Raw genomic sequence first — 20,900 nt, forward strand, 5'->3', positions numbered from 1 at the left:
CGGCTTCAGTCATTGAGGCGCGTCCGGCACCCGGTCGCGACAGCCGCCATGACGCTGGCCTCGCCGATGGGGACGAGCGTCGGCTCCATGTCGCGCGGCCTGGGTTGGCAGTGGTCAGTGGAAACGGAGCGGCGTAGTCTGACGGAGGGCCAAATTGGTGAACCGGATCGGCAGTCGTGGTGTATGTTAATAAAAAATCTATAACAGAGACCAAAATTCAAACGCTGTAATTTCTGCAGTCGCAAGTTCATAGTAGAATTGACCAGCCGACCTGTCTGACTAATCAGCAAGTTTCTTTGAATTTCGTGGAAAACCAGATGGTTAAACACTATGGACAAGTCAAGTCAAAAGTTCCATTTCCTTGCAGAGGGGATCGATCACAGGCGGAAACACAGTGCTGAACACCTATGGTGTCCTCATAAAGCCCACAAGGATGCTTTCAACCACCAACAAATTCATTGTTTCCGGAGAATCTGCGGTTGCATGTGTTGACAAGAAAGAAGAAACCTCTCCAACTAGTACCACCAAATTTACAGATCTTTTGTACTCAGATGAAAGAAAAAAAAATAATGGGTGTACATAAACAACATGAGCAGAGAAAAAATGCAATATTATTTGTTTTTCCCTTCTTATTTCTGTAATGATAACATTAGATTATTCTGTGGGAGCCTTTAACATATGTCAAAGGTAACAGAATGAAGCGCACCAGAGTAAATGAATGTCACTCATTCAGAGTGAACAGGGAATAAAAAGAACTTTGGACATTCCTCAAGTTCTTGCCAGCTTCCATCGTGTGCAAACGCTTGGATAAAGAATTTCAGACCGGTGACTTCGTTGGAGACCTCTAAGCCCGACACATAGAAGGCATCGACACTAGCAACTCCAAGATAGCTTTTGGGACTGGGAACTTTCAAGTCTGAATCTGCCGTTAACTTCTCCACATAGATATTGTACTTGCTGAATGGTGGTTGTGGTTGATCAGGGTTCTTCAGCTTCCAGCTGATTTTCAGATTCACGAGTTCAGATCCGTTAGAGCATTTTGACCACGAGATGTAATCTCCTTCAGTTATCCAAGATTCTGCTGGAGGGAACTCTGTGTTTTTGTCAGTATTTCGAATACTGAGGTGGCCTAGTGATGCCTGATACAGTGAAGTTCCATCGACATCTTCTACCAAGATGCTACCATCTTCTGATTCTGGACTGATTTCGCCAGTAAATTTCAATGTGCAGACAATGTTGATACCAGTTAATGTGTGCCCAGCACTGGAAGAAACAGTTGCTTTGTAAAGGACCCAACCGTGGTTATCTGGAGCGTGTAGCTCCACCTTATCGGCTTTAACATATGATCCATACTTGTGATTTTGTTTCTTTCTGGTGAATGTTGCTATGTCCTCTGCAACCAGAATTTTTGAAGTACCCTGCTTGTTTCTAGAAGACAGATCCAGGGACAACCCTAAAGCAGAACTTGCATTGGCTCTTATCTGAAACAAACCGCCGAAAGAAATGCAAAATCATGAGGCTGGAAAGACAAGGATCCATTGAGAAACAGAACACAAAGGGACTAAGGGAGCTCATGCACTAGTGCAGTACTACTGTCAACACATTTCTCTGTACACATTCAGTGGGTTGTGTCAATGTTGGGAACAATAAAGAACCAATATAGTTCATGTGATTCAGTTTAGTATTTCCAAGGAATTAGATGATCAGTAAGGAGACAGTTAAGGTAACACAATGAATGTAATTTTTTTTCCGAACCGAATAAAATAGATGAACAGGTCCATCTTCCATGGCAAGTCCTCCATTAAAAAGCTGTTCTGAGAAAATAATGTTCTGCTGAAGAGATCCTTTGACTGTCAAACAATTCCCTCCACTGTAAGGTTCAGCCTTGAAACTATTATCAAGCAACCAGCAAAAATATGTTATAAATGGAAAATAATTGGGATAATTAATTTGTAAAATAACCTAAGGACATTACTAAATGTACAAGGAATATAAATGTTGTGTGCACCAATGAAAATCATCAAGCAGTTCACTTGTCCGGAAAATTAGAACTAAATGTATAGTCAACATGTTTAGCACAAATGCAGAATACAAAACCGAAGGCTCATGATTAGCACACAGAGGATAAAATAGAAATTGTTCAAACGTCAAAGTTGATGTAAATTAATCGTAAAATAGTAATTAAACCAAGTGGAATAAATACCCTATGTGGCTTGGACATGTGGCAGTAGGCACTTCAAATAATGCATTCCAACACTTTTGGGGGCTCATGTCTCTCTCTTGTTCAGCAAGCTATTTTAGTGACATGCTAATTTGTATCATCTTAAACAAAAATGATGCTTCATTTACACAATGAAACCTTAAACTTTGAAATATTTAACCAGCTATCAGATGTAAGAGAAAGTAGATGAAAAGTTGCATATTTTAGTAGTCAAAAGAAGAGAAAAACTCGACCTACGGATGGTAAGATATGTTATGGGTATTACATTAAAAAGACTTTCTCACGCAGGTCAAACGCAGGTCAAGAGAACCACCGAACCCCTACCTCACCCAAACACAACGACACCATAGCCTAGGTGAGAACAACATGTGCCAGGCCTTAGACATTTGCTTTGATGTGGGCCAGACAAGAGATATCTTTAACACCATCCTAAACCCAAGACCTAAGGAATGCTACTCAAGTCAACCAACCAACTTAGCTAGAGGTCCTTTCGCACATATTTTATTTCAGTAGACTTGAGTTACTTCTATCCTGTATTTCTTGCTTAAAAAATAATATAAACCAGACACCTCACTTTTAGCATTGGAAATGAAAACTGTATACAAGAATTCAATTAACATGACTTAAAATGCAGCCACAGAATTTGTGAACTTACTCCGTATAGGCTTGCAGATGAACTTGATCTCTGGTGTATTTAAGCATAGGCTGAGAAAAAAAGGGAGGAGATTGTCACAATGAAGTTCAGGATGGTTTGATACATGCCAGCTTTCATGAATAAGAAGCAAATTTCAGAAATGGGATAATGATACAGCTCACATTCAGAAGACATTTTTTTGGGTTCACTAATCTGTGTCAGCGTGTATATACAACGATATGTGGAATCATAACTGGACAACATGTTGAAAGCATACTACCTGAAAACTTTGGCAAGAAATATTGTTCCATGAATCATTGGAGATTTGCAGCCCTTCAACGGATACCTGATAACCATGACCCTAATGGCAATAAATGTTTAAAATGCATCAATATTTCGGAACAAGGAGAAAAAACAGGGATGGACATTTTTTGACATTTGGCAGAAAAACTGCAAAAATCAAGATAGATGACGTGCAGAAAAGAAAAACATGAACAATCAATTCAGATGCTATTAACTCTAAAAGAAACATGAACAATCAAAGAGAACCTGCAGTCTTTTCTTCTGCCACTCTATAAGACCTAGTTTCCTCTGCCTTCTTGCAGGCCTAGCATAACTGTGTTGATCTTGTTTCTGCCTGTACAGCCTGTTCAGTTCTCTTAGTTGTAACTCCCTGGCTCCTCTTGTCCCCCCTCTCTATCTCTCTCTCTCTCTCTCTTTGTACAGTGCTGAAGTTTCCTTTTTTTGTTTTTTAAAATAAAATCCTTACAGTGGGGGTCTCCCCTGCTGCATCTAAAGTTTAAAAAAAATGCTACTGACTATATGTTTCCAATTGTCAAGAATTGCAAAAAACCGTTACATAACATATAGTCCTGAAAGGGAAATGTGCCCTTGGGCCATTTCTAAGTATTTTGGTGATTTAGTGTCCAACACAAGTGCCTAAGTGTCAAATGGTGGACAAAGTACAAATCAAGTATAAAGGTATGTTTCTCAGACTTAGTACATTGTTTTAGAGACTAATGTATTGTGTCTAAGTGCTGGAAACAGGAAAAATCAAGTTGAAATTAAAGATGGCTTTGTTCAGCCAAAGTCAGCTCTGTCTGGGTGCACCGGACAGTGTCCGGTGCGCCAGGCTGGCTCAGGCGAACTTGCTGCTCTCGGGAAGTGATTAACGGCGTACGACTATAATTCACCGGACTGTCCGGTGTGCACCGGACTGTCCGGTGAGCCAACGGTCCGCCGGGCCAACGGTCGGCCGCGCGATCCGCGCGAGACACGTAGCCGAGCCAACGGTCGGAAGGGGGCACCGGACTGTCCGGTGCGCCAACGGCTCCAAAGCGCTAACGGTCGGCTTCGCCAAAGAAGGAAAGAAATCCGCACCGGACAGTGTCCGGTGGTGCACCGGACTGTCCGGTGCGCCACGCGACAGAAGGCAAGAATTGCCTTCCTGGAATGCACTCAACGGCTCCTAGCTGCCTTAGGGCTATAAAAGGGACCCCTAGGCGCATGGAGGAGTACACCAAGCATTCTCTGAGCATTCCTAAGCACCAAGACTTCGATTCCGCGCATTTGATTCTTTGCAATAGCAATTAGAGCTCCATTTGAGTTGTGAACTCACTGAGTTGTGTTGTGAGCTCTTGTTGCGACTTGTGTGCGTGTTGGTACTCTGATTTCGTGTCTTGTGTGCGTTGCTAATCCCTCCCTTACTCCGTGCTTCTTTGTGAACTTCAAAGTGTAAGGGCGAGAGAGTCATGGTTTTAAAGTCGTCCGACTAATCGCGATTAGTCGCGATTAGTCGGACTTATCGCTGCTGCAAGGCCGATTAAGGGCCACCGACGCGATTAGGGCGACTAGAAACCTAGTCGTCCGACTAATCGCGATTAGTCGGCGATTAGTCGTCCGATTAGGGTTGTTCTCGACTAGGTGCTTTGTTTTGGGCTCCAGGCTGCTCTTTTCTATTTGGGCCGGCCCACTAGGGGGGCTGAAAAGCCTGAAACTGTGCTAATGCCGTTACAGTCTTTAACCTAGCTGGAGTTGAGCGCCGCCGCTTCATCTGCTTGCTGCTAACTGCTCTGAGCGCCGCCGCCCTCCCCTGCTTGCTGCTGCTCTGAGCGCCGCCGCCCTCCTCTGCTTGCTGCTGCTGTGAGCGCCGCCCTCCTCTGCTTGCTGCTGCTGTGAGCGTCGCCGCCCTTCTCTGCTTGCTGCTGCTCTGAGCGCTGCCGCCCTCCTCTGCTTGCTGCTGCTCTGAGCGCCGCCCTCCTCTGCTTGCTGCTGCTGTGAGCGCCGCCGCCCTCCTCTGCTTGCTGCTGCTCTGAGCGCCGCCCTCCTCTGCTTGCTGCTGCTGTAAGCACCGCCGCCCTCCTCTGCTTGCTTTGTTGGAGATATATGACGTTTTGCACTAGTAAGGCTGCTGGAGATATACCAGAAGTGTTGTCCTACTAATCTTGCAGTGTGCTGTTGTATACTCCAATCCAAGGTAAGTGTCTAAGTGATCTTTACCTTTTAGTGAAAACATGATCATTCATTCATTCTACAGTTTCATTGTAATATTGTCAATAGATTTGCAATCTAGTATACTGTTATATATATATATGGTCCTGTTATAGATGGACGACTATAGGACGACTAGGGAGTCGACTAGGATCGACTAATCGAGCTAATCGACGACTAATCGCGATTAGTCACCTTATCGGTGCTTAGGCGACTAGAGTCGACTAGCCGACTTTAAAACCTTGCGAGAGACTCCAAGTTGTGGAGATTCCTCGCAAGCGGGATATAGTAAAGTGAAAGCAAAACACTGTGGTATTCAAGTGGGTCTTTGGACCGCTTGAAAGGGGTTGATTGCAACCCTCGTCCATTGGGACGCCACAACGTGGAGTAGGCAGGTGTTGGACTTGGCCGAACCACGGGATAAATCACCGTGCCATCTCTGTGTTGATCTCTTTGTGGTTGTCGTGTTGTGCAAGCTCTTCTCTCTAGCCACTTGGCTTAATTGTGCTAACTCCTAATCAAGTTTTGTGGATTAAGTTTCAAATTTTTACAGGATCACCTATTCACCCCCCCTCTAGGTGCTCTCAATTGGTATCGGAGCCGTTCTCTTCAAGAAAGGGACTAATCGCCCGAAGAGATGGATCCTAAGGGCAAGGGGATTGTGATCAATGATAAGGAGAAGGAGTCTTTCGTCAACGAGCCAAAAGATGACAAACATACCGACTCGGGCTCGGGCCACAAACGAAAAGATGGAAAGAAGAAGACGAGGCACATCAAGGAGATCGTCTACTACGACGACAGCGACGAGTCCTCTTCTTCCCGAAAGGACGACGACAACGACTACGAGAAAAAGAAGACGGTTAACTCAAACTTCTCTTTCGATTATTCTCGTATTCCGCATAGCTCGAATGCACATTTGCTTTCCATTTCTCTTGGCAAACCTCCTCACTTTGATGGAGAGGACTACGGATTTTGGAGTCACAAAATGCGTAGTCACTTGTTCTCTCTCCATCCAAGCATATGGGAGATAGTCGAGAATGGAATGAAATTTGATAGTTCTGATAGTCCCATGTTCATTAATGAGCAAATTCACAAAAATGCACAAGCTACTACTGTTCTTCTAGCTTACTTGTGCAGGGACGAATACCATAAAGTGAGCGGCTTGGATAACGCCAAGCAGATCTGGGATACACTCAAGATCTCACATGAGGGAAACGACGTCACCATGCTCACCAAGATGGAGTTGGTGGAGGGAGAACTCGGGAGATTCGCGATGATAAGGGGGGAGAAGCCAACTCAAACGTACAACAGACTCAAAACCCTCGTCAACAAGATAAGGAGCTATGGAAGCACGCGATGGACGGACCACGACGTTGTCCGCCTAATGCTAAGGTCCTTTACCGTCCTTGATCCACATCTTGTGAACAATATTCGTGAGAATCCTAGGTACACGAAGATAACGTCCGAGGAGATCCTTGGAAAGTTCGTAAGCGGGCGGATGATGATCAAGGAGGCTAGATACGTCAACGATGCATTAAATGGCCCAATCCAAGAGCCTCAAACTATTGCTCTCAAGGCAACAAGGAGCAAGGAGGCGCTACCTAGCAAGGTGGCGCAAGTTGAGACGGCCGGGCTTAATGATGAAGAGATGGCCCTCATCATCAAGCGCTTCAAAACGGCGCTAAAGGGTCGCAAGGAGCACCCCAACAAGAACAAGACGAAGGGGAAGCGCTCCTGCTTCAAATGTGGTAAGATTAGTCATTTTATCGCTAATTGTCCCGATAATGATAGTGATCAGGAAAAGAAGAGTGGAAAGTGGGAAAAGAAGAACTACAAGAAGGCGAAGGGCGAGGCACATCTTGGAAAGGAGTGGGATTCGGATTGCTCCTCGTCCGACTCCGACAACGAAGGACTCGCCGCCACCGCCTTCAACAAGTCATCCCTCTTCCCCAACGAGCATCACACATGCCTCATGGCAAAGGAGAAGAAGGTATGTACTCGAAACAACACTACTTATGCTTCTTCAAGCGAGGATGAGTCTAGTGATGATGATGAAATAGACTATTCATGCTTATTCAAGGGCTTAGATAGAACTAAGGTTGATAAGATTAATGAATTGATTGATGTCTTGAATGATAAAAATAGATTACTAGAAAAACAAGAGGACCTTTTATATGAAGAGCATGATAAATTTGTTAGTGCACAAAATTCTCTTGCTCTAGAAGTTAAAAGGAATGAAATGCTCTCTTGTGAACTATCTACTTGTCATGAAACCATTTCTACTTTAAAAAGTGTGAATGATGATTTAAATGCTAAACTAGAAGTAACAAGTAAATCTAACTCTTGTGTAGAACATGTTATGATTTGCAATAGGTGCAAGGATTTTAATGTTGATGCTTGTAGTGAACACCTAGTTTGTATTTCTAAATTAAATGATGAAGTGGCTAGTCTTAATGCACAACTTAAGACTAGCAAGAGTAAATTTGACAAGCTAAAATTTGCAAGGGATGCCTACACGATTGGTAGACACCCCTCAATTAAGGATGGTCTTGACTTCAAGAGGGAAGTCAAGAACTTAATAAGCCATAAGGCTTCCATCTCCGCCAAGGAGAAAGGGAAGGCCCCTATGGCTAGTAATGCTCAAAAGAACCATGCCTTCATGTATCATGATAGGAGACATTCTAGAAATGTTAAAAGAAGTTATGATGCTTTTGATTCTCATGCCATAGTTGCTTCTAGCTCTTCTATTATGCATGATAGAAATGTGGCTAGGAAAAATGTTGTTAGTCATATGCCTAGAAGAAATATTGTTCATTTTCCTAGGAAAGTAATGAATGAACTTTCTACAATTTATTATGCTTGCAATGCTTCCTTTGCTATTTGTAGAAAGGATAAGAAGATAATTGCTAGAAAATTAGGGGCAGAATGCAAGGGAGATAAAACTTGCATTTGGGTCCCTAAAGCTATTTGTACTAACCTTGTAGGACCCAACATGAGTTGGGTACCTAAGACCCAAGCCTAAATTTGCCTTGCAGGTTTATGCATCCGGGGGCTCTAGCTGGATTATCGACAGCGGATGCACAACCCACATGACGGGGGAAAAGATGATGTTTTCTTCCTACGTCAAGAACAAGGATCCCCAAGATTCAATCATATTCGGTGACGGGAATCAAGGCAAAGTTAAAGGCTTAGGCAAGATTGCAATCTCAAATGAGCACTCTATTTCTAATGTATTCTTAGTTGAGTCGCTTGGATATAATTTGTTATCCGTAAGTCAATTATGTAATATGAGATATAATTGTCTATTCACTAATGTAGATGTGTCTGTCTTTAGAAGAAGTGATGGTTCATTAGCTTTTAAGGGTGTATTAGACGGCAAACTCTATTTACTTGATTTTGCAAAAGAGGAGGCCGGTCTAGATGCATGCTTAATTGCTAAGACTAGCATGGGCTGGCTGTGGCATCGCCGCTTAGCACATGTGGGGATGAAGAACCTTCACAAGCTTCTAAAGGGAGAACACGTGATAGGTCTAACTAATGTTACCTTCGAAAAAGATAGACCTTGTGCAGCTTGTCAAGCAGGGAAACAAGTGGGAAGCTCTCATCATGCCAAAAATGTGATGACAACATCAAGACCCCTGGAGTTACTTCATATGGACCTCTTCGGACCCGTCGCCTATCTAAGCATAGGAGGAAGTAAGTATGGTCTTGTTATAGTTGATGATTTTTCCCGCTTCACTTGGGTATTCTTTTTGCAGGATAAATCTGAAACCCAAGGGACCCTCAAGCGCTTTCTAAGGAGAGCTCAAAATGAGTTTGAGCTCAAGGTGAAAAAGATCAGAAGCGACAATGGGTCCGAGTTCAAGAACCTTCAAGTGGAGGAGTATCTTGAGGAGGAAGGAATCAAGCACGAGTTCTCTGCCCCCTACACACCACAGCAAAATGGTGTGGTAGAGAGGAAGAACAGGACGCTTCTAGACATGGCGAGGACGATGCTTGGAGAGTTCAAGACCCCCGAGCGTTTTTGGTCGGAAGCCGTGAACACGGCTTGCCACGCCATCAACCGGGTCTACCTTCATCGTCTCCTCAAGAAGACTTCGTATGAGCTACTAACCAGTAACAAACCCAATGTTTCGTATTTCCGAGTTTTTGGGAGTAAATGCTACATTCTAGTGAAGAAGGGTAGGAATTCCAAATTTGCTCCCAAAGCCGTAGAAGGGTTTTTGTTAGGTTATGACTCAAATACAAAGGCGTATAGGGTCTTCAACAAATCATCGGGTTTAGTTGAAGTCTCTAGCGACGTTGTATTTGATGAGACTAATGGCTCTCCAAGAGAGCAAGTTGTTGATCTTGATGATGTAGATGAAGAAGACGTTCCAACGGCCGCAATACGCACCATGGCAATTGGAGATGTGAGACCACTGGAACAAAAGGAGCAAGATCAACCTTCTTCCTCAACAATGGTGCATCCTCTAACTCAAGACGATGAACAGGTTCATCAAGAGGAGGCGTATGATCAAGGGAGAGCACAAGATGATCATGTAATGGAGGAAGAAGCACAACCGACACCTCTAACTCAAGTCCGAGCGATGATTCAAAGGGATCATCCCGTCGACCAGATTTTGGGTGACATCAGCAAGTGAGTAACTACTCGGTCTCGATTAGTTAATTTTTGTGAGCATTACTCTTTTGTCTCTTCTATTGAGCCTTTCAGGGTAGAGGAGGCCTTGCTAGATCCGGACTGGGTGTTGGCCATGCAGGAGGAGCTCAACAACTTCAAGAGAAATGAAGTTTGGACACTGGTGCCTCGTCCCAAGCAAAATGTTGTGCGAACCAAGTGGGTGTTCCGCAACAAACAAGACGAGCACGGGGTGGTGACAAGGAACAAGGCACGACTTGTGGCAAAAGGCTATGCCCAAGTCGCAGGTTTGGACTTTGAGGAGATTTTTGCTCCTGTGGCTAGGCTAGAGTCCATTCGTATTTTGCTAGCATATGCCGCTCACCATTCTTTTAAGTTGTTCCAAATGGATGTGAAGAGCGTTTTCCTCAACGGGCCAATCAAGGAGGAGGTGTACGTGGAGCAGCCCCCTGGCTTCGAGGATGAACGGTACCCCGACCACGTGTGTAAGCTCTATAAGGCGCTCTATGGACTTAAGCAAGCCCCAAGAGCATGGTATGAATGCCTTAGAGACTTTTTAATTGCTAATGCTTTCAAGGTTGGAAAAGCCGATCCAACTCTTTTTACTAAGACTTGTGATAGTGATTTTTTTGTGTGCCAAATTTATGTCGATGACATAATATTTGGTTCGACTAACCAAAAGTCTTGTGAAGAGTTTAGCAGGGTGATGACTCAAAAGTTTGAGATGTCGATGATGGGCGAGTTAAGCTATTTCCTTGGGTTCCAAGTGAGGCAACTCAAAGATGAGACCTTCATCTCCCAAACAAAGTACACGCAAGACTTGATCAAACGGTTTGGGATGAAGGACGCCAAGCCCGCAAAGACTCCAATGGGAACCGACGGACACACCGACCTCAACAAAGGAGGTAAGTCCGTTGATCAAAAGGCATACCGGTCTACGATAGGGTCTTTACTTTATTTATGTGCTAGTAGACCGGATATTATGCTTAGTGTATGCATGTGTGCTAGATTTCAATCCGATCCAAGGGAATGTCACTTAGTGGCGGTGAAGCGAATTCTTAGATATTTAGTCGCTACGCCTTACTTCGGGATCTGGTATCCAAAGGGGTCTACCTTCGACTTGATTGGATATTCAGACTCCGACTATGCTGGATGTAAGGTCGATAGGAAGAGTACATCGGGGACGTGCCAATTCTTAGGAAGGTCCCTGGTGTCATGGAGTTCTAAGAAACAAACTTCCGTTTCCCTATCCACCGCTGAGGCCGAGTACGTTGCCGCAGGACAGTGTTGCGCGCAACTACTTTGGATGAGGCAAACCCTCAGGGACTTTGGCTACAATCTGAGCAAAGTCCCACTCCTGTGTGATAATGAGAGTGTTATCCGCATGGCGGATAATCCTGTTGAACACAGCCGCACAAAGCACATAGACATCCGGCATCACTTTTTGAGAGACCACCAGCAAAAGGGGGATATCGAAGTGTTTCATGTTAGCTCCGAGAACCAGCTAGCCGATATCTTTACCAAGCCTTTAGATGAGCAGACTTTTTGCAAGTTGCGTAGTGAGCTAAATGTCTTAGATTCGCGGAACTTGGATTGATTTGTAGCATACATGTGCTTATACCTTTGATCATGTTCCATATGCAATTTGTTGTTTATTTATGGTGCTCAAGTTGTACAAGCACTCCCCGGACCTCACAAGTCCATTTGCAAGTGATGCACAAATTTAGGGGGAGATGTGCTACAACTTGACCCTTTGAGACTAACTGTGTGCTTGAGTTTGCTTAATTTAGTCTCAAAGGAGGTTTAAAAGGGAAAAGGTGGACTTGGACCATGCAAGACTTCCACTGCACTCCGATGAAAGAGTAACTAACTTCAAGTTCATCTCCATGTTCTTATTACCTTTTTACTCTTAGTTGAAGATTTTGGTGAGGCAATGGGGTTAAAGGGCCAAAATTGATCCCGTTTTGGTGCTTGATGCCAAAGGAGGAGAAAATAAGGCCAAAGCAAGAAATAGATCAGCTACCACTTGTAAATTTTGAAAATAGTAGAGTTAGAGTTTTTTGTTTGTCAAAATACTTCTATTTGTCTTTTATTGTCAAAAGTTGGTCTCTTGTGGGGAGAAGGCTTAATTATGGGAAAGAGAGGGAGTTTTTGAACTCTTTGATAAATTTCTCTTGAAATATCTCTCCTTATGTTTTAACAAGTGTGTTTGACTTAGAGATAGGAAATTGAGTTTGGTTTGCAAAAACAAACCAAGTGGTGGCAAAGAACGATCCATATATGCCAAATTTGAATCAAAACAATTTTGAGTTCTTATTTGAATTGATTTTGCACTTGTTCTACTTGCTTTATGTTGTGTTGGCATAAATCACCAAAAAGGGGGAGATTGAAAGGGAAATGTGCCCTTGGGCCATTTCTAAGTATTTTGGTGATTTAGTGTCCAACATAAGTGCCTAAGTGTCAAATGGTGGACAAAGTACAAATCAAGTATAAAGGTATGTTTCTCAGACTTAGTACATTGTTTTAGAGACTAATGTATTGTGTTTAAGTGCTGAAAACAGGAAAAATCAAGTTGAAATTAAAGATGGCTTTGTTCAGCCAAAGTCAGCTCTGTCTGGGTGCACCGGACTGTCCGGTGGTGCACCGGACAATGTCCGGTGCGCCAGGCTGGCTCAGGCGAACTTGCTGCTCTCGGGAAGTGATTAACGGCGTACGGCTATAATTCACCGGACTGTCCAGTGTGCACCGGACTGTCCGGTGAGCCAACGGTCGGCCGCGCGATCCGCGCGAGACACGTGGCCGAGCCAACGGTCGGAAGGGGGCACCGGACTGTCCGGTGCGCCAACGGATCCAAAGCGCCAACGGTCGGCTTCGCCAAAGAAGGAAAGAAATCCGCACCGGACAGTGTCCGGTGGTGCACCGGACTGTCCGGTGCGCCACGCGACAGAAGGCAATAATTGTCTTCCTGGAATGCACTCAACGGCTCCTAGCTGCCTTGGGGCTATAAAAGGGACCCCTAGGCGCATGGAGGAGTACACCAAGCATTCTCTGAGCATTCCTAAGCACCAAGACTTCGATTCCGCGCATTTGATTCTTTGCAATAGCAATTAGAGCTCCATTTGAGTTGTGAACTCGCTGAGTTGTGTTGTGAGCTCTTGTTGCGACTTGTGTGCATGTTGGTACTCTGATTTCGTGTCTTGTGTGTGTTGCTAATCCCTCCCTTACTCCGTGCTTCTTTGTGAACTTCAAAGTGTAAGGGCGAGAGGCTCCAAGTTGTGGAGATTCCTCGCAAGCGGGATATAGTAAAGTGAAAGCAAAACACTGTGGTATTCAAGTGGGTCTTTGGACCGCTTGAAAGGGGTTGATTGCAACCCTCGTCCATTGGGACGCCACAACGTGGAGTAGGCAGGTGTTGGACTTGGCCGAACCACGGAATAAATCACCGTGCCATCTCTGTGTTGATCTCTTTGTGGTTGTCGTGTTGTGCAAGCTCTTCTCTCTAGCCACTTGGCTTAATTGTGCTAACTCCTAATCAAGTTTTGTGGATTAAGTTTCAAATTTTTACAGGATCACCTATTCACCCCCCGTCTAGGTGCTCTCAAGTCCCTATTACCAAAACATGCTGCATTGTATTGCCAGATTCTGAGTACAAATATATACCAGGCTTCGACACCCAATATGAAAAATTTATATGGAATGTAGATAATTAGTACATGCCTGATTAAAATCCGAGTAGAATGGTAACTGTTCTGGATAGCTCCGAAGAATACCCCATGATTTTTCAACAAGGCCCCACCAACTGCACGGTTGCTTGGTAAATACATTGCAAAAAGTGCAATAATAATAATAGCAGAAAGAAGTCAACAACACATTACTGATTCTGCGCTCTCTGAAAGTCAGGTGGTTGCTTAGTTTCATATACCCATCCAGGAGCAAATATGGCAGCTGAGATATCAACTTTCTTAAGTAGATCAAGGGCAACATTTGTCTAGCAAAATGTAAAATTGGCAGTAAGTCAAATATTTGAATGTGAGGAACTTAAAGGCGTAGTTTACATAAAACTATAAAAGCAAAGTAGTGACTAGTGATATACACAACTCAGGGTTTCGTGACCGGGCATGAACTAAAATTAAGGGGGTGCAACCATGAAGGTGCGAGCCCAAGGAGCCAATATGGGCAAGGAGACACCACTTGTCATATTTGACCACCTATAGGACCTTCGGTGGCGCTGAGGGGCGCAAGAGAGGGCAGGCATTGTTGTAGTGCCGACAGTAGATGGCATATAGGTCTCATGTCATCATAAAGCTATCTAGCAAAACCTACTCAATTCAGGAATTAGCATAAAGAGTTATCTTGACAAGCATATTATGATAGTGGGACATCTCAATCTGTAACAGGGTGATTCACTATACTACTTGCATGGGTAAGATGGGAAGTCAAATCATAAAGGACAATCAACGAAAAGACTAGCTGCAGCTCATTCTTCTTGGGCAACTGGTAGTCCGTGAGCTCTGGCCAGATTGCCTACAGCTTTACATTTATCAAGTGTATATAAATGAGTTCTTCCAACAGCAAAAAGAAATGCATATGCAATACAGTAGTAGTAAGTAGTAATTTGATTGTTGTCTAATCAGAATGTTTACATCTACAATCTGATAAAATGGCATCATCTAAATATTTTAGCATCCATGGTTGCATCAAGGTAACAGTTAGTTTGAGAAAATTGTATATGTATAGTTTTAAGTTTTTTTCCTCAAACAACACAGGAGAGCCGTGTGTCATTCCATGAAGAAGAAAAAAAGTACAAAAAAGAGGGGGACGGGGGATGTTAATCCCTCCCAACACACACAGCCCCAACCAAAACAACTGATAGGCAAATAATTATATAGGACGAGCAACCTAGCAAAGAGTTTATGCAATGTGGAGGCCATCGCCCAGCACCGCAAGGCTTTGCAACTGAATGTAGTAGCACTTCTATGTTAGGCCTAGCACGCTCAAACACACAAGCATTATGGTGCTTCCATATTTCCGAAGCAACTAGGATGATTACAGTTTAAGTTTTCAGTAACAATTAGTTAAGGCTACAAGAGTTTTGTTAGTAAGAATGCACTATCTGAATTGAATAAAAGCAGAGAACACATACAGTCCATTGACCACCACCAAATGTATTTCGTCCAAAAACATCAATACCCATGTATACATCATATTTTCTGTCGCCAGCAACTGTAGCTGAATCTTGTGGGTCATTTTCCTGAGGTTGCGATGCCAATTTCAGCAGCATTACTTACAATTTTAAGTGACTCCACAGAGTTGCAGGGAAAATAAAATAACAAGAGAGGACTACCTTCCATGTATAGTTAGAAAATAGCCCATCACATACATCAAAGAATGGCTTATTGTACTTGTTGAGCTTATCCTGCCAATCAAGGTCACCATTCACAGTGATTGCGTCATACCTGCAGAGGCAAGTAAAAGCCAACAAGCATCATCAACCAAGCTTCATAAATGATAACTACAGCCTGTGATTTTCATAGTTACAATACAACACAGTAGGAAAAATAAACACCACCATATGACTAAAGAGCCAGGAACTGCATCGTGCATTGTCATGGTTAGATGCTTGACGAACTCTTTCAGGTTATCGATGAAGTGAACGTCAAGATTGACCTCAATGTTAATCTGAAAGACGATTCAATATTAGCATTTAGCAGCAGGCATGTATCCAGCAATCACAAGATGGCATAACAGAAATTACCAGCCAACCATCAAATCCCAAGGTATGAGCCAGCTCTGTGAGCCTTTCCGCATACATCTGTGCAGAAGCCTCGGTCGCGAGCATCTCCTTGCAAATCTTCACGCCCTCATCCCACTCCGCGATGAACGTCCCTAAAACCTTGGTACAAAGATAAGAGAGATAAAAGCAAGTTCAGTTGAGCTGAGTGAGTCAAGAGCCGAAGCAAACGGAGTAGAAACAATTCCAAAACCTTGACGCCGTGAAGGTGGGCGGCGTTGATCCAGCAGGGTGGCGGGAGCGTGACGAGGTAGTGCGAGAAGTAGACGAAGACGTCGACGAGGTGCCAGTGCCAGAGCGCGTAGGCGTCCGGCTTGTCCCCGCCCTGCGGTGCCGCGTCGTTGCGGTATCCGCCTTCCATGTCGTGGCAGACGAGGACGCGGCGGCGCTGCGGGAGCGGCGAGGCTGGCGCGGGAACGGAAGCCCTGTTGAAGGGGAGGTGGAAGTTGGCTTCGGCGGACAGGTAAGCGCGAGAGGCGAGCGCGGCGAGGCCCGTGATCGGGTAGGACATGGGCGGCGCGGGCGAGGACGCGTCGAAGGGCGGCTCCCACGCGCGGCGGTCGGCGCCCGCGGCAGCGTCTCCGTCGGACACCTCCGGCTCCGCGGCGAAGGGAAGCATGGCTCGGACACGACGGGCAATACGGCGGAGGTGGCGGCGCGGAGAGACGGGCATGCGCCGGCCCGGCGTTGATGGTACCTCGCTCCCTTGAGTGCGGGCAAAGGGAAAGGGAAGGCAGTAATTCCGCAGCTGGAGCTGGAAGCCTGGAAGTGGGCAAGTGGCAGCGTGTGATCGTGTGGCCGCCCGTGGGCATATCGTTGACTTCTGCTGACTCTTGGGCCAGCTGACAGCCCGCAGCCTGGGATTTGAATTTTTGTTGGAATTCCTTTTTTTCCTTCTCAATTGGGCTTTCAAACCATTTCTTTGGGCCGGACCTATTATGGTGGACTAAGGAGCTGTTTGGTGGTATACTTTAAGGCTCTATTTGGGAAGATTTCACTTCAAGAATTGTAGCTTCAGTTTCCTAGCTTCAACATAAAACAATCTCAACAGATTGGTAAAGCGGGTTTCAAGAGTGTTTGGCTTGTACGTAGACTCCAGCTTCTGTAATACAATTAATTTGTGTGAATTTTCTTAATTACCCTTGATGTTTAGAGAGTGGAGGAAGAGACATGAATCACTAGGTCATGTAACCAATAGCATGATGGGTATTTTTTGTGCAACTTTATGAGGAGGTATAAAAAATAGTGTTTTTGAAGCGTCATTTGGGGAGCTTTAAAAATTTCATGAAACTTGCCTCTAGTTTCAGTTTTTTTAAGCTAACGCTCATGGAGATGAACATGTTTGATAGAAGAAGCTGAAATAAACTAGAAATTCTTGAAGTGTAGCTCTCCCAAACAAGGCCTAAAGCGCCAAAAATTACCAAATATTTTTTGCCACATCAATCTAAGGTTAGGCGCTAACGCGGTAGAAGAAAAATCTTGTCATAATTGTGGCTATAAACCAAACACATGTCAAACTCGGTCAAACTTATCTAACCTTAAACGTGATAAATTGTGGCAAGTGAGGCAACAAACCAAACAGACTCTAAAATCGCTCCTTTTTACCATTTTTATTTACGAATTTATTATGAGTCTTAGCCTTTTGACCTAATTCGTCGAAGGGTCTGTATTCTGGTGAACATATGAGTCTTACTAGCAACTAAAATTCTGATTTCGATTTTCTATAATAAGGTGTTTGCATCCCTTCATTTTAGAGAAATTGGAATTCACCTAATAAAGTAACCTATCTAGCTTGGAATTTAACATTCCACCACTTCCAAAGTTCAGATATAAGTATATCTCAAATTCATGGGATGCAGGATGGGAAATGATTTTATGGATAAGTAGAATTTGTTTCTACTCTGTAACTTACAAGACACTCGTCGACTCACTCCTCTATAGTAAAAATGTAACACATAAATATCTCCGACATTTTGCTAATAATAGTATACAAATATATTTTGTATAAAACTAAATTAGCTTAATTGATATATTTCTAAATTACTATTATTAGAATGGAGTTCAATTCCAATAAACGGGGCGTAAAAGCAAATACTCTTTGTCGATGGGCTGAACCAAAATTGAAAAGCGACATAATAGTGATCAATTTTCATGAGTTGTCGATGGGTTGAACGAGGACAGAGTCCCTAGGAGTAGGAATAAAAATGGATGCAAAACCTCTTCCATTTCTGTTCCCGCATTTTATCATCGAAAATGGAAACAAGAGCGGGATAAAGGGTGTACGAAAACGAACGAGAGCGGAAATATTAAGCGAAGACTCATAATTTAATACAAGCGCACATGATATCGATGAGTGAATAGCAGGACAATAACATAAAATAAATAGATATAGAGAGACACCATTTCATTGTTCTTTGCTTGTTAGTGGTATACATACAGCTACAGTCGATGTTGTTTGAGCATTTAGACCACTTGTCATTGAGGAGAGCTGGTGGCTAGAATGACCACTTATGCTATATTATATCACAAAGAATATGAGGCTTTAGTTTGTGCACTAATGCATATTGAGTTCATTCCAGATTTCTTAAATACAAGATATATACGGGTTAAATCCAAAAAACGGGATCATGCAAAAATGGACGGAATAGACCCTCTCCCCGTTTCTGTCTCGTTTCTAGATGTAGAGGCGCGACAATGCCCCTCAAGCAAAAAGCCTCTAATTGATCTCAAATTTTGCATGCAAAAGTATATAGAGAAAAGGAAGATGTTGTAGGAGTTTAAGAACCAAAAGATCAATACTTTGGAATCAGATCACAAAACTCAAACCCAAGTTAGGGTTTTGTTAAAAAGTACAATTCGGTTGGAAACTTGTCTATGAATTAAATCAACACACACTAGAGGTGGTAATGACCCTAGAACACTTTCCCAGCCCTTATTCAACCCCTAAAACCTTCTCTAACTTGGAAGGCAAAGATCAAACCGAAAAAATCAAAATAGTAATAGAGAAGGAATTCAACACAAGAACTCAAACCAATTAGTTTTGCATGGGGTTAAAAACATATAGGTCACGGTGTGGTTAATGCCACACTTCTCGAATTTGCAAGTACTTATATACACTAACACAAAGTGAAAGTCGCCTAGAGGAGAGGTGAATAGGCGAAACCTAAAATTTTAACTTAAAACACAAAACTTGATCCAAAATATTTAACTCTGAGTGACTAGAAAAAAAGAGGTTAATCTAGATTAAGTATAAGAACAATACTTACGATATGATGCTAATAAATGTGTTGGTCACTTGTTCCCAAATGTTGTATATCAAGAACAAGGCAACACAGTTGTTAATTATTACGGACCTTCATCTTCCGAAGCATTATCTCCATATGGGTATAATGTTCATCAGACGAAGGTCAAGAAGGATGTACCTTCATCATTTTATATGTGAATAAGAATGTGAAAGGATTAAAGAAAGTGATTGCATCCCATTAAACCATACATATTTATATTTCATAAAACATGTATGAATATTGACGGTGTTAACATTACAAAGATACCTTCGGCTTGCTCGAAGGTGAAGACGCGAGAGAGTGATAACAATTCAGCGTGAATAGTACGGTGCTACTATTCATCTATTTACAGGCACAGGATGCAGCCTGAGTAAAAGTACATTTATGCCCTTGACATTCATCTATAACCATAACACGAATCATTAAGGATCAGATAGTATTTGTCCTTTTTCGGTCCTCATCATACTTGGTCTTCGTCATCACGTCAGGACGAAGCTCTTCGGCCATAGCTCCGTCGTCCATTCTCATCACCTTCGGTTATATCTTCACCCTGTCACAAGAGAAAACCTTCATCCCGAAGCCGAAGCCCCCCTGCAATAATCCATGTCATACTGAAAACATATGGTCAGTCACGTTTTTTAGGACCTTCGGGAGAGGAAGGCCCCCAATAGTTGCCCCTCGCAGTATTGATTTGTTTCTTTGTAACAAATTTAGACTGCGACGTGAACGAAGGCCTTTTGCTGAAGGCCCGAAAAAACACCTTCCCTTCGCTAGAATAGTGAATCCTTCTGACCCGTGGGACCCACCACGTTGCGGGGTTCTGAGTGTATATATAGAGACATGTGTCGTGAGTATTTTTCGTGCTATCTAGCTACTTGCACTATGTTTGCCATTTTTACTTTCTTTCCTTTCTGGAGCTTGATTAACTTTTTGAGCTTCAGCATCTGCGCAACCATCATCTGAATGGCTAAGGAGAAGAAGATTACTGACCCCGCATTGGCCGGTTTCTACGAAGCTATGGAGAAAACCAATACGGAGAATATTACTAACGAAATGCTGGTTGGGTTATCTGAAAACTCCAGCGATAGCGAGAGTTTTGATGTAGAAAGTGGAAATGAAGATGTCGTAGACCGACCATAGAGGCCGAGCCATGTTGTTTTTGGAAATTCGACTATTAAGCAAGGGTAGATCGAAGCGATGAAAGGGAGATACTTTCGTGACATTTCCATCGTGAGGGCTGGAGGGGAGAGTATCGTTCCTTTTCCCAAAGCTGATGAAGTTGTGATTTTCAGAAGCTTCATGAAAGCTGGACTTCGGTTCCCCGTGGACAAAATATTGGTCGAAGTTCAAAAAACTTTTGAAATTTATCTTCATCAACTTACCCCCGAAGCTTTTTTCAAAGTAGGGGTTTTATATGGGTCGTGAAGAGCCAAGGGTTAGAGCCAGACGCCAGGTGTTTCTGCAATATTCACAAATTATCATATCACACGAAGGCGATTGGGAAAGAACAATACCACAACAACTTTGGCTGCTACAGCTTCGTGCCCCGCTCAGAGGCCAGTTATTTGGTGCCGACATTTCGGAAAAAATAGCCAGGCTCTTGGATGCAGGAATGGTTTTATGTGAAGATTGACCTGAGTCAAAGGGAGGATATAAAAGGGATTATTCAGCGCCCTATATGGTCTTGCTTCGGCATTAGGAGGCCACTCATTGCACTTGGGAATGACGTGCAAGCGTGCCAGAAAGCTTTCAACATAGTGTGCACTTATATCGGCACAGAAGACTTGGTCCAAGAGCATATTGCTTATAGAGTGTGGCCACTTGCCAACGGATGGGAAATG

General features: G+C 43.5%; 1 protein-coding gene across 1 annotated transcript; it reads right to left on the bottom strand.

Annotated features, from left to right (window-relative positions):
* Positions 1–437: 437 nt before the first annotated feature.
* LOC103635582 (cytosolic endo-beta-N-acetylglucosaminidase 1) lies at positions 438–16,558 on the bottom strand. Its single transcript, XM_008657996.2, has 11 exons — positions 15,969–16,558; positions 15,740–15,877; positions 15,554–15,663; positions 15,329–15,440; positions 15,128–15,235; positions 13,860–13,972; positions 13,702–13,783; positions 3,136–3,216; positions 2,877–2,926; positions 1,756–1,891; positions 438–1,481 (listed from the first exon to the last, which is right to left on the bottom strand). Exons 1-11 carry the CDS (start codon positions 16,446–16,448, stop codon positions 726–728), a joined length of 2,166 nt encoding a protein of 721 aa, XP_008656218.1. The 5' UTR covers positions 16,449–16,558; the 3' UTR covers positions 438–725.
* Positions 16,559–20,900: the final 4,342 nt, after the last annotated feature.

This window comes from Zea mays, chromosome 8 (genome assembly GCF_902167145.1).
Source record: "Zea mays cultivar B73 chromosome 8, Zm-B73-REFERENCE-NAM-5.0, whole genome shotgun sequence".
NCBI classification, from domain to species: Eukaryota; Viridiplantae; Streptophyta; class Magnoliopsida; order Poales; family Poaceae; genus Zea; species Zea mays.

Excerpts from the sequence above, each read along its gene's own strand:
- LOC103635582 (XM_008657996.2), bottom strand. The coding sequence starts at position 16,448 with ATGCCCGTCTCTCCGCGCCGCCACCTCCGCCGTATTGCCCGTCGTGTC. Across the intron at positions 15,236-15,328 it reads TTTCTAACTATACATGGAAG|GAAAATGACCCACAAGATTC; the intron begins GTAGTCCTCTCT and ends TCGCAACCTCAG. Across the intron at positions 13,784-13,859 it reads TTTCAGAGAGCGCAGAATCA|TTGGTGGGGCCTTGTTGAAA; the intron begins GTAATGTGTTGT and ends GCAACCGTGCAG.